General features: G+C 39.9%; 1 protein-coding gene across 2 annotated transcripts; it reads right to left on the bottom strand.

The window, feature by feature from the left end:
• Positions 1–701: 701 nt before the first annotated feature.
• On the bottom strand, positions 702–13,428 carry fam131c (family with sequence similarity 131 member C). 2 transcript variants are annotated; one of them, XM_036591948.1, is made up of 7 exons: positions 13,338–13,428; positions 11,303–11,400; positions 7,437–7,507; positions 6,977–7,067; positions 5,968–6,201; positions 4,819–4,917; positions 702–1,807 (listed from the first exon to the last, which is right to left on the bottom strand). In XM_036591948.1, exons 2-7 carry the CDS (start codon positions 11,340–11,342, stop codon positions 1,539–1,541), a joined length of 804 nt encoding a protein of 267 aa, XP_036447841.1. In that variant the 5' UTR covers positions 11,343–11,400; positions 13,338–13,428; the 3' UTR covers positions 702–1,538. The 2 variants fall into 2 exon arrangements, with proteins under 2 accessions (XP_036447841.1, XP_036447842.1); XM_036591949.1 differs by lacking the exon at positions 13,338–13,428 and adding an exon at positions 12,908–13,054.
• Positions 13,429–16,138: the final 2,710 nt, after the last annotated feature.

The raw sequence follows: 16,138 nt of genomic DNA, 5'->3' as shown, positions 1-16,138 counted from the left end.
AGCCACATAACGCTAAGTTGCTTGTTTTATCACCTCTCTTGGCTTCTCTCTTTCCTACTGTCTTCCTTTTTTGTCTACAAAAGTCACAAAGTTTTGGATGCATGGTTAAATTTGTTGACTTTCTAAGTAAATATTAGTTTAAAAAATCTCTGCAGTAAACTGTAATATGTCCATTTCTAGCAAACTCTGACATACAATTTTATTTATTTGCTTAATTTAACACATTGCAAAAAAACACATAAAATGTGCCATAAATTTTGTACAGGCCACATTTTAGGTTTTATTTATTCCCCAATATGTTAAATTTAGCAAATAAGTAGTAATTGTGCATTGAAATGTGCAGAAACGTGTCCTGTATAAAGGATGGATACTACTAAATCTACAAAAATGTGTAATTTTAGGCATAAAAATTTTTGCATACGACTCTGTATCTATACTCGTCTTGTCTTCACACATGCACACACAGACACACCTTCCCTTGTCACTTCCACCACCATCGCTGCACAGCCCCCCTACCCTCCTTCCGCATTCTCCACCACCTGTCTGTATCTAAAGAGTGTGAACAAAGACTAATCATACAAGGAAAGCAGACAGATAATTGTTATTCCGGTTCTTTCTCTGCAAGGTTAGACCCACATAACAAATACTGCATTTCTGATTTTTGGATGTCCTTAGCTCTTTTTTTCAAGAACAAATCACAATTTACATAAAGATAGCATCTGTATTTAGCACAATGTACAAAGGACTAGGTGTGAGTATCTAACAAGACTACAAGCCTTTACACAGAAAAAATCTTGATGGAAATATAGAAGTATGTCTTAGAAATCGTTAAAACCCTCAAAGTCCTGGGTTTTGGCTCTGCAGCACAGCACAAATCGCATTCATCCTCCGATTCCATTTCTCACAAAAGAGTCTTTTCTGTCCCGCAGTCTCATTGAGCTGTTCTTAAATGAATTTCACCAGACGTGTCTGAATGGTGTCTGGCTTAAAGGGAACACGTCTTTTTTTACGTCCACATTATCTCCAGCTGCAAAGCCCTGCAGATTTCTTCTTTCAAATAGGAAGGCAAACCATCTGAAAGGGTTTCGTAAGCAGGTATTTACAGGTGCTGCTTTCAAAGTGATATCATCGACATTATCTGCTCTCTTTCTAAACCAGAGTGTAATTTCACATGCATTTGTGTTTCTTTCTCCCCACGTGAGGCTATTTGTTTTGCTCCCTTAAAACATCTCTGTACAAATGGTTGAGAACATTTTGTCCAAGAAAAACAAAGCCATGTGATGTGTTTGTTAATGTGTCAATTATCCAATGCTTGCGTTGTGTCACTTGAAACGATGGCATGGGAGCTTGATTTAACATATCTACTGAGTAAGGCAATAACCTCTTCAGAGGTAGCTTCTCCTGCAAAGACTGAAATGAAGTTCAACTCCAAGTCATACATAAATCTTTATACTGTCATCTGAGGTAGCAGCGCCCACCTAATTTCCAGACAACCGTTATAAATTATACAAATCCTTTGCCCACTGATATTCAAATTTTCAGTCATAAAAAACCTCATCTTCAGACACGGAGCTGCTGTCTACGTGTCGTACAGAGCCATCAGGTGGTAAAGTCCTTTGCTCTTGTAGGGGGTGTTGTGATTCTGGCTGAGACACTGAGCTGGAGAAGTAGGGTTGAGGAAGCTGCGCGGGAGCCAAAGAAGCACTCTCAGCACCATTGGCCTCCACATGTATGCTGTACAGATGTTGGGGGACGCCCAAGCTTCCTCCATCCATGAGGAACTGAGAGAGATACAGGCCATCAGGGCCTATGGAAGGATAATCATAAAAACAGGATTTAGCAGTTACATTCCAGGCTTTGCAGCACAGAGACAATATAACTCCAGTATCAGTTCTGATCTGCTACATTCAAGAAAATAGGTTCCTTAATGGTTCTTCTCTTACATATGTCATTCTAGGAAAAACCTTTAATAACATTATATGGAGGAAGCCGCAGTGGGTGGCACTATTGCCCCACAGCAAGAAGGGCCTGTGTTCGGTTCCCTGGCTGGGCGAATGGGGTCCTTTCTGTTTGGAGTTTGCATGTTCTCCCCGTGTCTGTGTGGGTTTTCTTCCAAAGACATGCAGTCAGGCTATTTAGAGATGCTATATTGGCCCCTGTGGTGACCTGTCCAGGGTGTTTTCTGTCTTTCATCCAATGAGTGCTGGTATAAGCTCCAGCACCCTTCTGTGACCCAGGAGGATAAGTGGCTGAGATGATGAATGAACATTATATAGAAGTTCCTCACACTTTTTTATTGCTTTCAGTTTTCAAAGAAATCTGCAGGGATATTTTTCCACATCTACAAAGTTTCAGGCTTAGAAGATGATACATTTTTCAATTTTTAACAACCCAAATTATCCCAAACACATTCAGTGATGTTGAGGTCTGGACTCTGGGGTGGTCAGTCCATTGTTCCGAAAACACCTGCAGCTTCTTTGTTTGATTTGAAAATGTACTTTTTTGTCTGTTTGCTTTCTCAGTAAGGGCTTCTTGATAGCTACACATCCTATACACATCAGACTCATAGCCTTGAGGTGTCTTCTCACAGCGGAAGGATGGACAGAAACACCTGTGGATTTTTTTTCAGATCTGAAGCAGCTCGATTTTCTCCTCTCTCTCAAAGATGAAAGCTTTAAGTGCTGTTTATCTGATGGGGGTCTTGTACTGTTGTTAGGAGTTCCATAATTTTTACATACATGTTTTGTAAGTGGATTATACTATATCTAATCACATCAGAAATATGTCTTGAAATATTAATAACTGGAAATTAATGGCTTGTTTGAGTGGAAATGAAATAAATCAATGTTGGTCTCTGACTTCTGCACTGTACTGTATGCTTCATTGAAGAACCATCCATTGGAGGGTTCTTTAGGGAACAAAAAGTGGTTCTTCTAAGGCATCACTACAGTGAATGCTTTATTTTAAAAGGGGCTTAAACTAGTATTTAATATGTTTTTGTCATGTTATGTAGTATTTGTAGTGCAGCAATTCATCCTCAGCCTCATCCGTCTGACAAAATCAAGATTATGTACTATTTTCTTGTTTTCATCTATCAGTGTTCTCACAACAATACCCAGCATGCATTATGCAAATATATCACATAACCTTTAGGAATGTCACCCACAGTGGTAAAGAACTGACTGCTAGTAAATCTTATGGTGTGGAAGCTAATAAATGCAGATGTGCTATCTGGCTTTCTAGAAGTGATGGTAGCTATGTAGCTTTCTTCTGCATTTGCCAACATTTCAAACAGCCTACCCTCAAGTATCTCGCAGATTTCAAAAGTGCCTGCCTCCTTCAAAATAAATCATCATTAAGGGTTTTTCCTAGTCTTTAAACCAGAAAATGAATAGAATATGAATAGAAAATGAATAAAAACATTTCGTGCTGAGATTCACCAGCAGAGTAGCAGTAAAAGGCTAGTGTGAACCCTACAGCTAGAATTCAGGTTTTAGGTGCTTGATGGTTTTGCCTGCCTGGGGACAGGTTGCATACGAAACAGAGGTAAGTATGATGGATCTTACTCTCCCACATAGATCGCACACTCGTGCGACATGTGAGGGACCTACTTCACTGGAAACTGATTGAAACATGAGGAATAAAACATACAGAAACTCAGATTTACATCTTCTAATGTGAGAGGAAAAGCGGAAGTATAATTGAAAAAGCCCACTAGTTTTGAACTCATTACAGCGCTATATCTTGATGAGTCATCTCCTCTCCATGGCGTGTATGAGTTTTTCAGAGATTGCACCCATTTATCTTTCCTTTCATTCAGGCAGCAGATTAATCAGTAACAGCACAGGATGTTGTGATGTACCTCGTGCTGTATCCATCTGTTTCAACAGGCCATATTTCACCATTCTCCATCTAATTACCCCACAAGGACCATCATCATTAACATCATGTGATGACTGCATTATGGTAAGTACTCAGGCCCATAGAGGACACACAGGAAAGAAACATGTATATCATGCATCCATTCGAGGCTTTTATAACTGTACATGAAGCTCAATATAACAAGTGTGTTTTTTTATATACCAGAAATGGTCATAATTTATTTCTAGATGACTGTTTTCCAACCTCTCTTTATCCCTTAGAATTAGACAAGCTGTTTTGTTGTTACTGTGCCTTTAAAACTGATGTATGTAAATTGTCTCTGTTCAATTTGGCAGCCCGGTATTGTGCCTCATTCAAAAAGCACTCAAAGCTGAAACACTCTATAGAACTTTAATATGAATCGGCGGGGCTTAACTGCTGTAGGCTTAATAGGTGGATAAATGCAAATGAGTTGTTTCTAGTGACATCATAGAAACTAAGATTGGTTTTGCAGTTTAGGTTCCATATCTGGACTGTATGAACTGCGTAGTGTGTGGTATGTTTTGAAATTTTAACAATATTACTTCAAACTCCTTTATTTCATGAAAGCAAGGGAAATTTAATTTCCTGTGATATGGGCCCTTTAAAGACAAAGATACCAAGAAGAATCACAAAGAAGAACAATGTTCCTTTCCTTAAGGATCTCTCAATGTCTGAATGAGATTCAAGAGTGAAGAACATTTTTAAAGTTTAAAGAACCTCCATGTAATGTAAAAATTAAAAAGTGACTAAAGGAATTCCACGCAAATAGCATTTATTAAATTATGGAAACTTCGTAGCAAAGCAAATACAGGCCACTTCTTTTGCTGACTAAAAATGTATTACCTTGTTGAGCGACTGTACTCTATGTAGAAGATTGTACCATACATTTAAGTGGGATATGAAGTATGCCGTTACCTTGTAATGGGACTGTGCTAGTTGTGGCTCGATCTTCAACATCGTGTGAAGGCCATACATCCATTGCTGCCTCGGCCAGAGCAAACTGCTCAGCTACCCCTGAGAGAGAGAAATGAGAGGTATGTAGGCACTGTGAGAACAGACTGACACCACATGCAAGCGTCAGTTCAGAACGTCTTCTGTATCTCCTTCTTTTTGTTTCTGTTCTGAGTGACCTCCATGAATGAAAAGTTACAGTACTGTACAACACTGCCATCCTTCATTTATTTAATTTCCAGTCAAAACAGCAATTAAGTACAAGTTATTCATTTTTCACCATCAGGAAAAAAAGCAGAAAACACAAATTTAACAGAAAATTACACAAAAGGCTCAACAGCTAAAGACAGCATCAACATTTTTTGTATTTAGTGTGTTCACCCATTGTCTTTATTACAGCTTTTATTCTTTTGGTGTGACTTGCTTTCATTTTTTCAAAGACGTATCAATTGTATGAGTATCTACAGGGAAATTCTTACATACCTCCAAAGTTTAGTCTTAGACGTTGGCTACAATTTTTGCTTCTCACAATCCAAATAATACCAAACACATTCAGTGATGTTGAGGGCTCTTGTAACTAACCAGTAACCATTAACAGAAGCTTAGACCACCAGTTTAGCCTTGTGCAGACTGCATGCCTAACTCATTACATATTTGCCTCAAACCCTATGCAAAAGTACATCACAGTGCGCTTAAAAAACAGTAGCAACCAACTCAAAGCCTGAATTTCTCTATAGATTTGTCCATTTTTAAAGATAACAAAATGTTACATAGTATCAGAAGCCACATAACTAAGTCTATTTAAGATTATTTAACAACTCTACACAGTTTGGGTCAAGTGTGAGAGGATTTAGGTTTGCAGTTTGCTAAAATCATAGATATAACCTTCCATTAGCTGTATGAGCCTCATAGCACTGGTGCACAACTAAGGAAGCAAACTTCAGAAACCAAACATGTCTTGCCTGATGGAGTACAATAGAGGGTAAGGGGAAAACTGTATAAACTTGATTTTTGGCCAAATCTTTGGCTTTAAGATTGTGCTCTCAGATTGACTATTCAAAAGCAATGTTGGAGTCCTGGATAATGTAATTTAAAGCAGTTGGATGTGTTTACCTGCAGCAAACCGTGCCTCCTTGATCTCATCAGTCAGGTGGGAATAGAGTTGCTCGTCCTCTTGCAGTGCAGCCCCTGCTCCTCCCCAGCCCCCTCCATCCCTGCTCCAGCCACACCAGCCCCCTCCGGCTGCTGTATCCCCACCCCAACCCTTCCACTCAATCAGGTGGGCTACGCGGCCCTGCGCCATCGCCGTAGGCTTTGTTATGTGCTCCTTAATAGTGGCCACCAGACCTAAGCAAACAGAAAGCAAAGAAAGGCAAAATGGGAGGGAATCCAACGAAAGAGAAACAACAGGGGAAACAGGTATGAGGAGGTGAAGAGGTAGTGTGAGTGACACAAGAATGATGATACAGTGAAAAGAAAAAATGAAAAGGTCAAGAAGAAAGGAGTTGAAAACAACAGACAGAGGCTGGAAAATCAGTAATTATCAGCCATTTGAGGTCAGATCCTGACTTAAAAGAGGTCCTCTTGGAGTGTATGCAAGTCATTTATTTTGCAAAAATCGCTTTTTTCTGCATGTGACAGTAATTTATTTAATGTGTTCGATTCATTTTTATGCCTTTCAAATACTTTTCCGCAAAGGAAATTTCTTCAAATAACCCATTAGCCAAAAAACCAAACCTTTCAGCCATTCCATGCTGCTGCCCTTTACTCTAATACATTCATTGGTTTGTGATTGACTTTATAATTAAACTGTCAGGATTAAAAGAGCTTTCAGTGGAAAAAAGTTCAAAAACCCACAACACATTATTAGCTTCTGTAATTAACTTCCAGGAGAGAAAAGTCAAGCTAAAAGGTAGTCAAGATGAAAGAGAGACAGAGAGAGATAGGGAGAGAGAGGCAGAGACAGAGAAGGAGAAATTGTGCTGATGAAAACGTAATGCAAACAGCGGGAGATCACATTAACAGTGTCTTGCGGAGACTGACTGGTTTTCATACAAAATGATTTAGAATTAAAACAAAACAGAGGCTCAAAGCAAATCTCCATGTATCACAGATCTCTCACCCATCAAAGAGGATGTAGCCAGCTCCCCGATGCTATAGCCACTGCTGTTCTTCTTATCTGTCACAGAGCCATTGTATGGCTGATGATTGCCCTAAATGGATGGAAAGGAAAACAGAGAGGAGACTATGGCACATGAATTGTACGTCACTCTGAATCACACAGTCAGAAACTGATGATGGAAAGTCAGACGTATGCAAAACACTCATGCAAGAAGCATGCAGTGAATCACAAGGGATAATTAGAGATAAAGATACTTTTCCTGGAGTGTGAACAGAAGTATTTGCATTGGAAGAAACTGGCTAAAATCTACAAGGAATTTAAATGATTAAAAAAACACGCCAAACTGTGAGGTGCCAGACCTACAATCTACACTGTGTGTTCCTAGGAATGTATTTCTTAATGAATTTCATTCTTTTTTGGTTAATTCATAATTGTGGATGTAGATGAAACATGAACACACCTTAGCAATGGGCTGTCCTTCAGACCAGTACTGAAGTTCTCCCATGGGATGCTGCTGGTCATTCTGAAGATCTAGAGAAGAACAAACACATCATTTTTAATAATAATAATAACAATAACAATACATTGTCAAATTACAATGTTTTGTTGATTTTCTAAGTGAAAAGGAGTTAAAACACCCTCTACAGAGAACACACTTAAATATGGCATTTTTAGGGCACAATTTCAGCATGTTGGAAAAAAACACGGTATAAGATGTGCCATAGCTTTTGCACAGGCCGCATTTTATGTTCTATTGTTTCCTCAATATGTTAAATTCACCACATAGTAATTGTACATTAAAATATGCAGAAATATGTTCACTGTAGAGGATGTGTACTTATTTTTGACAAAACCAGGGGTGCCCAAACTTTTGCATGCAAGTGTAATTACAAGGAGAGGGAGTAAAATGAACAGTATAAAACAATGATAGACCAAGACAAAAACCAAAGATAAAACGACATTTTACATATAAATGAAATAGCTAAAGCAGGTAAAACCATAGAATAAAGACAAGATTTACTAAAAACACAATAAAATAAACCGGAGAATTAATAGCTTGAGCAAATGTAGTTGGTTAACTAAAACATTTTGGGTGTCCAGAGATTGCTTCTTTAGCTTCCCACTGAAGCTATGTGGCTAATATAATGCAAGTGTATTTTACCGAACGAGGGGACACAGTGTCATTGACTGATGCACAGCACCAAAAGCTATTTCAGTGTCAACAGCTCCCCTCTGGTGTAGAATCTTCAGCCTGTTAAATCTGAGTGAGTGAGTGAGTGAGTGAGTGAGTTACAAGCCAGGTTCATGAGGAGTATCACTAAAACATTTAAGGAGACTTCCTTGACTTTTTAGCTACATTAGTCACATTATTAAAGAAGATCTAAGGTCATCAGGCACTGTGCCCCTCAGAGCAGGATCAGAAAAGCTAACAGCACTTACGCCTCTTTTGAATCTGTTCCGTTTTGTCACGTGATGTTCAGGTGTCATGGTTATTTATGGTTGTATGCATTTATTTGCATATACATTACAGTGCGTGTGCACTTTGCGTATTTGAGTTAGCACTGAAGCAAATGGATGGGAATCACTCCTGTTGCTCCCGTGTTGCCATAGCAACAAGCAATTGTCTTGACAACCCATCCCTGGGGATCCCCTGGTGTGCAGGAGCAAATTTTCTTCACTGGCCCCCCATCTCATTCACTCAGGACCTTATAGAGCACATCTCATCTCGCTTCTGAGGGTCTCATGGGCTCCCCGATACCACTAAATGGCCTATTTGTTAATGTGCATTGACAGACAACGTACAACCTTGGCAATGGTTTTTATTTGGTGTGTCCACAGTGGCACTCCATCCATCTCTCTCATGCATTATTCATCAGTGATGACCCTGGCATTTAACTTGTCGCACCCTACCTAAGTCTCAGAGCCCCATGACCCTGCCTAATGGCTCCCACAGCACAAAAACACACACCCTCACACACACTCACACACACCCACTCACACACACACACATAGACACACTCACTAACTGGCCAGGCCTTTGGAGACTCATGCAATGTTATCAGAGCAAACGCTTGCTCCCTGCCATTTCCTTCGAAGACACCTTAAGGTCAAAATGTCAGACCCTGTCATATTACATCTGTATATTACACCTGAGATGCTATGTTCTTTATGGCTTGTGCTAAGAGTCAGTGATACGGTGCTGCGCAAAAGTCAGAGACCACCCTTCATTTCTTTCATTTACAGTCAAAAAGTACTAGTTACTCATTTTCATGAAATATTTCTCAGAAGATTAGATATTACATAAACTACGTAAGGAAGGGGAAAGTCAAAGGCAAATAAGTGAAGAAAAAAAACAGAATTTTCAGAAGCAGAAAAGGCAACCAATTTCTAAGACTGAACTTTGGATGTGTGGGAAAATATCCCTGCAGATTTCTTTGAAAAGCTGTAAACAAGTCATCTTAAAAAGAATGCAACTGGTAATGAAGACAAACAATGGTTTATGTCATTATATTCATACTATTTGCTGTTTGAATTTAAATGCAAAACTCATACCATATGAAACTGTATTCTAAACTAAAAATGAACTTTAATGTTTGTAAAAGAGCAAAACAAAATCTTAAAATGAATTGTACAGTTGATAATGTACAACTGAACGCCTGAAATAATCAGCAGCAACAGATGGGCTACAGTCAGTGATTGCAAGCATACGTGAATGACAGGTGTTTCTCATAAAATGGCCAGTGAGTGTAGGTACAAAGTAGGACGGGGGAGGGCAGAGTAAGTTAGAGATTCTGTGTTTGACTGCTTTTGCCTGTAAGATACTCAGATGTCATTTAAAAAAGTGAATCTGAAAATGTGAATTAACAGAAACACTGAAAGCCTTTTAGAAATTTAATTTAAACATTAAATTTTACATCATCAACTGTAAAATTCACTTTCAGATACTTGTTGTGCAGTTTATGTAGCTACACTGGTTATTGTTGTTGTTGTTGTTGTTTACAGCTCTCTATATTTGGTCTAAATCTGTTTTTTTTAATTACACGTGTTCTAGACGTACTGATGACATCCACGGTATATCAGACAAACATACCATGATGCAATTTTTCACGATAACAGTAACTTATCAACATTTTGCTCACCCCTAGCACAAACCCTGCTCACTCCCCCTCTTATCTCTCCAGTGGCCTCTGGGATCTCTGCTATCGCAACACACTGCACACGTTATATGTCTAAAACAAGTCGCTTCTGCAGGTTAAATTAGCGGCACTAATCATTTTGCAAGCAGTGGAGTCTTTAGCACAAGAGGGTACAGAACTGAGACCACAAATAGGTATAAGTGAGGGGCATGAATGCTTTAAAATAACTGATTCTGTGCTGGCAAACTCAGGGAGTAACACTGCCAGCCACTGTAACACTTCATTAACATTGAGACAACATGTTGTCTCTGCCTTTCCATTCAATTTAACCTAGACAGGGCAGGATAAATGATGACAGTTACAGCCACAAAGGATTTGGAAAGCAGGCAGCGATTGTCAGAAATGATACTATTTACAGGCCAAATTTTCTTTAGCCAATTTTGTTAAGTATTAGTGGTTTATAAACAATACCAATACAATACTACTACTACTAATAATAATAAATATAAAAATAATAAGTAATTGTGATTGATTTTTGATTCTGCAGTGATTAATTCATTGCTGAACTGCCTGCCTGTCCTAGTTGTGTCTATGTTAAAAACACACAAAATCAAGGCACCTAAATGGTTCTTTGCTTGGGTGCACAGGTCAATTAAAAACCTAAAGAGATCACACCGTTTACATTATGTGCAGGTTCTTTAAACTTTAAGGTTACTCACACTCGCACATCACATGTACAAAAAGAGTTCTTTAAGGAATCATACATAGAAAAAAGTGGGTCTTGTAAAGCATCGCTCCACAGAACCCATTTTTGCCAATTTCTTTAGGCATGTACTTTGTTCAAATACATACATTTAAGTGTACCCTCTGCTGATTCGGAAGGATTGTGCAAGATTATCTGAAGAGAGCTGACAATGTAAACAGTACCAGAGCCTGGACTATATGATAGGTACGAATACATGGACAGACACTGTGGAAGAGACCTTTGGATATTAACCTTCGAGACGGATAAAAAGTATATATACGAAGAAGCAGACAGAGTCACAGACAGACGGAGAACTATGCCAGCAGAATAACAAACTTAACGGACGACTAACCAGGCAGAGAGGTGATCAGACCAAGGAAAAGACGAGTTGACAGACAGACTAACAACAGAGACAGACTGACAGACAGACAGGTAGAAACTGACCTTGGTGACCTTTGCAGAGGCAGGCGCCCATGGTGACCATCAGCCAGGTAGTTATCTGTTCACCATGCTGAATGAGGAAAGGATGGCAGGGGGAAAGACTGGGGATGAGAAAAAGAGAGCTTCAGAGCTGGAGGGGTTGGAAAGGGGTGAAAAAAACCTAAGATTAGAAAAAGCAGAGAAATGAAAAGGAGATTTTCAAGGAGAAACAAAAAAAGAACTTGATGTCTCCGATGTAGTGAAGCACTTCCTGCCATCTGTGGGGCTGAAAGAGTGTGTGTGTGTGGGGGGAGGTGTGAGAGATAGATAGACAGATAGCAGATAGGGGGGAGAGAAAGAGAGAGAGCGAGATAGAGGAGGAAAAACATGAGCACACACGCTGCCTGCTTGCTCAGTGTCCCTCCCTTTACACTCCTCCCTTCTCCTTCTCCTCCCCCTTTCCCTCTGTCTGTTCTCCTCCTACCCCATAACCTCCACACCCTTTACATGCTGAAAAAGAGAGCCTTTTCACACGTTTAGTAAACCATAAAGATGAAGGATGTGTGAGTGTGAAGTGGAGAAGAAACACAGGAGACAGCTTGTGCACTTTTACACTATGAAGGCAACAGGACTGGAGAAGGCAACAGACATGCCAGGGTGACCTTTTTGTGGAGGCTACAAATTTACCCTTTAATATTAGACAAAATGTGCACTAATTTAAGCAATAGGATAAATGTGACAAACAAAACGTGTCCATCAAACAAAATAAATAGCATTATGAAACTGAATTAATGTCATCACGTTTATGAAAAACAGTATGAAAAGTGAATTAGACAGCTCTCTGCTGCCCTCTAGTGCTCCACCGCCAAATTGTCCCCGAGCAGATGACGGCGTGGAACAAACAGGACTTATTAAATTCATAAAAGTGAAGTTTCGCGATTTTTTGTGTGCGCGAAAACCGCAGAAACACTCGCCTTAATTTGTGACTTTAAAACGAAAGTCCTTTCCAGACTGTGTGTCTTTAGGCTGCGGCCTAATCCCAAAAACAAACAGCGCTCAGTTTTCTTTCCAGTCACAGCGCCTCAGCCGCGTCCTCGCGACCGGGGAAACCTGTTCCCATGGCAACCGCGCTTAGGCCCGAGGCTTCTCCTTCCCAGCGACGGCTGATTCATTCGATTCACTTCACTGAACCGATTTTTCCCTGATTCAATTAATCAAACAAAGCGTTGATTTACATGTCAAGTTAACTTCATTGGCTCCGCGTTCATTGTATGGCCAAATATTGTAAACCTTCTAATCCAACGTTCTTAAAAGGAAAATTAACAGCGCCCCACTCCCCACTAACAGCCTCTACTCCTCTGGGAGGGCTTAGATGTTGGAACTGTGAGGATTTGATTGCCTTCAGGCACAAAAGCATTCGTGAAGTCAGGTCGAGCTATAAGCTGTATGAGCCGCCTAATGCCCCCGAGCCACCAGGGGGACACTGAGTATTTGTTCATTTGTTTTTTGGTCGATATTTATGTTTGTTGGCCAAAAAGCGCAGTCCAGAGATACTCTTACACAGTAAAAATAATAACATAATTACAGAAATAATTAACTGACAAAAGACAGTTCCCTGGTTAACTTAACCAGTTTTAACAGAAGAGCGATTTGTGTTTTACATAAATATACTTATTTTAAGTTGGATTTAAAACTTACTCAACCACTACTTAAGTCGCACAATTTTTACAGTGGACTAGGCTGAGCCCCAGATCGTTACACGCCCAGCCAACCTATCTTCCCATCTGTACCACTATATAGTGAAAGAAAAAGTGTTTATCTGCTTGTAAATTTCCACCAGGTGCATGATGGGGCAATAATCTTAAAAAATCTAGCTGCAGTCTTGCAAATAGTGACCCTGCAAGATTTCTAGTCTTTGCAAAATCATAGTCTGAGACTAAAAACTGTGATATTGTCGTTAGGTGTGAGAGGGTGTCAGACTTTAGTCTTTCAAAGGTCTTTTCAAAGTCTTCTAGTGTATGGTTAGCATTAGGCTAACCTGTGGAGGACAGATACTTACCGACGTGTTCAATGAGATTCGGTTCAGCGAGTGAGTCACTGTAGCGATACGCGGTGCTGCGCAGATTCGCTGATCTTTAACTCATTTTCCGGTCTAATTGTCAGTGTGCTTACTTTACAGATCATGAGATCTGCCTCCCAGAGTGCTTTCAAGTTCGTGAGGGATTTGAGTCATTTTAAAAGTGAAAGGCAGACAGTTAAACTACATGAATGTAGATAATATTCTCCAATTTAGTCCCAGAGTCCCTCAAAACAGAAATTAAACTTTTAGCAGCTTTTTAATGGCCCGCTGAAAGTTGTGTTGAAGTCATTTGACGTCACGCCAACGTTGTGTGCCCGCTGGGTAATGAAGTCTCTCCAAGGTTACAGTCTAAAGAGAGAGAACGTGAGTTAAGTCAAAGAGGGTGACTACTAAAATGCAGGATTTTATCTTGTGGTTTTATGAAATAAAGTAAATAAAGTAAAAGATTATTATTCGAGTTGTGTTACAGTCCAACATTTGCAAAGATGCAAATAAGGTTCGATTCGGGACTAGTGAATCAGTTCGACTGTTTTACTGAAAAGACTCGGTTCAAATGAACGATTCGTTCACGATTCGTCTCTGCTAACAGCGAATGGTGGTGAAGGATCATCTAAACTGAGCACTTTTTTAGTTTCTCTGTGAGTTTACCTTCCTCAGGACAGCTGTGATGTAAATGTTTACGTTAATGCTAAGTTATAGCCTGATAGCCTGGCCTGTTTAATTGTAGTGAGGGTGTGTACAGTTGCTGGTCTATATGCCACCTTATGCCGGCCTTACACCAAACGACTTTTCAAGCGATTTCACTGTCGCAGACAAATTTCCAACGTCGCAATAAAATCATGAGAGTCTTGCTAGAGTCGCGCCGCGCTGGCGTCATGTCGATCGTTTAGTGTGAGGTGGTCAGGACGGCTGTTTTAGGTCAGTGTTTTTCTCGTCTAGACGCTGCGACAAAGTCAACCGTGTTTAATATTATCGTAAGTTTTAAGTCTTGACTCGTGCGAATAGTGACGTGCCAGGTGCGCGCGTGAGAGGGAGCGGGCAGGCGCATGCGCGCGGCGAGAGAGAGAGAGAGAGAGAGAGAGAGAGAGAGAGAGAGAGAGAGAGAGAGAGAGAGAGAGAGAGAGAGAGAGAGAGAGCCTGAAATCTGACGCACTTTAATACAATAATCTGTTTTTATTAACTTAAAATGTAAACAGGCTCCTTTAATATTTCAGTTCACTGAGTGTAACAGTGATGTAAGGAAATGTTGGCATTATGGCATTATTGAAGAATTATCTAATTTTTTTTTGCTTTCTGTTACAGTGCTTTTTTATTTTGTTTGTTTTTTTTATGGTTTAGTTCACCCAATCAACAATGCTGAATCGCTGAATGTTGTGTTGATGTGTAAATGTCCAATTAAAAAAGTAACTGCACATTTTGCAGGTTAATTAAAATACTGGGTGATGATCTGCCAGAATATACAATTCTACAGTGGACTAGGCTGAGCCCCAGATCTTTACATGCCCAGCCAACATATCTTCCCATCTGTACCACTATATAGTGAAAGAAAAAGTGTTTATCTGCTTATTTTATATTATTTATATTTCAAAGTGTTTACCAGGTGCATGATGGGGAATAATCTTAAAAATCTAGCTGCAGTCTTGCAAATAGTGACCCTGCAAGATTTCTAGTCTTTGCAAAATCATAGTCTGAGACTAAAAACTGTGATATTGTCGTTAGGTGTGAGAGGGTGTCAGACTTTAGTTTTTCAAAAGTCTTTTCAAAGTCTTCTAGTGTATGGTTAGCATTAGGCTAACCTGTGGAGGACAGATGGTAGAGAGAGGTGAAAGGATTTAAAATACTTGGGGAAAACCTGACACACTGTGGTGAAAGCAAGCAAGCACAGTTGTGGCATTTTAAGAGGCATCTTAATGCCCTAATTTTGGTTTGGATCCCCCCCCCCTCTCCCCCCCCCCCCTCTCTCTCTATCTCTCTCACCCCCTCCCCCTTATCCCTATGAGTATTTTGTGGGCACATACTAAAATTCCATTGTGTTTACTAATAGACCCTATCCACTCTCTTTCTCTGCACACACATTCTCTCACACATTCAATCTATTCCACTTTATTTTATTATTGTTTTTAACAGACATATTGCATGTACACACAATATTACACAATAACTTTTAAGAAAAGATATCTATAGCACCAGGAACCCATGCGCTTCACCTTTGTACTTCACTCTGTCCGAATCTGTGAAGATGGTACGCTTCATTTTTCCAATTGGAAGGGTGACTAAGGCCAAAGTGAATCAAAGTAATGCTCCTGGGAAACAAGGGGAAAGATAGGAGATGGAACCAAAACAGAAATTAAAAGTGATCCGCCTCAGCAGATAGAGTGACACCACAGGAATTTATGAGCTTAGAGGCCGTATCACCATGAATAAAAAGTCCCCTGGGCAAAGCGTGAAATCACAAGCAGGCATGACATGCATTTAACATCTGTTATCATGAAAGGTAACCAGCACAGCCCTATTATACTGCACGGCGTCTTACAGGATACAGGTAACTGTCAAAGAGAAACAGTGTTCGCGTGATTGCATGGAGGGCTTAAAATGTGGTTGGAAATGTGAAAACTTGATCTCACTTGATGTGTAACCTGATGGGACAGTGTGGGTGATGAGAAGTAATTAGAGAACAGAGAAGAGTAAATATACAGCTACGGTTTTGTAATTGACCGTCTGCATGAACACTTACACATAATCCAGGCTGACGTGATTCATCATGTTAATTGCCGACCCGT

The sequence above is a fragment of the Colossoma macropomum genome, unplaced genomic scaffold, assembly GCF_904425465.1.
Source record: "Colossoma macropomum unplaced genomic scaffold, Colossoma_macropomum, whole genome shotgun sequence".
NCBI lineage: Eukaryota > Metazoa > Chordata > Actinopteri > Characiformes > Serrasalmidae > Colossoma > Colossoma macropomum.
Note: the sequence above shows the minus strand (reverse complement) of the source record. Positions and strands in the feature narration are given on the sequence as shown.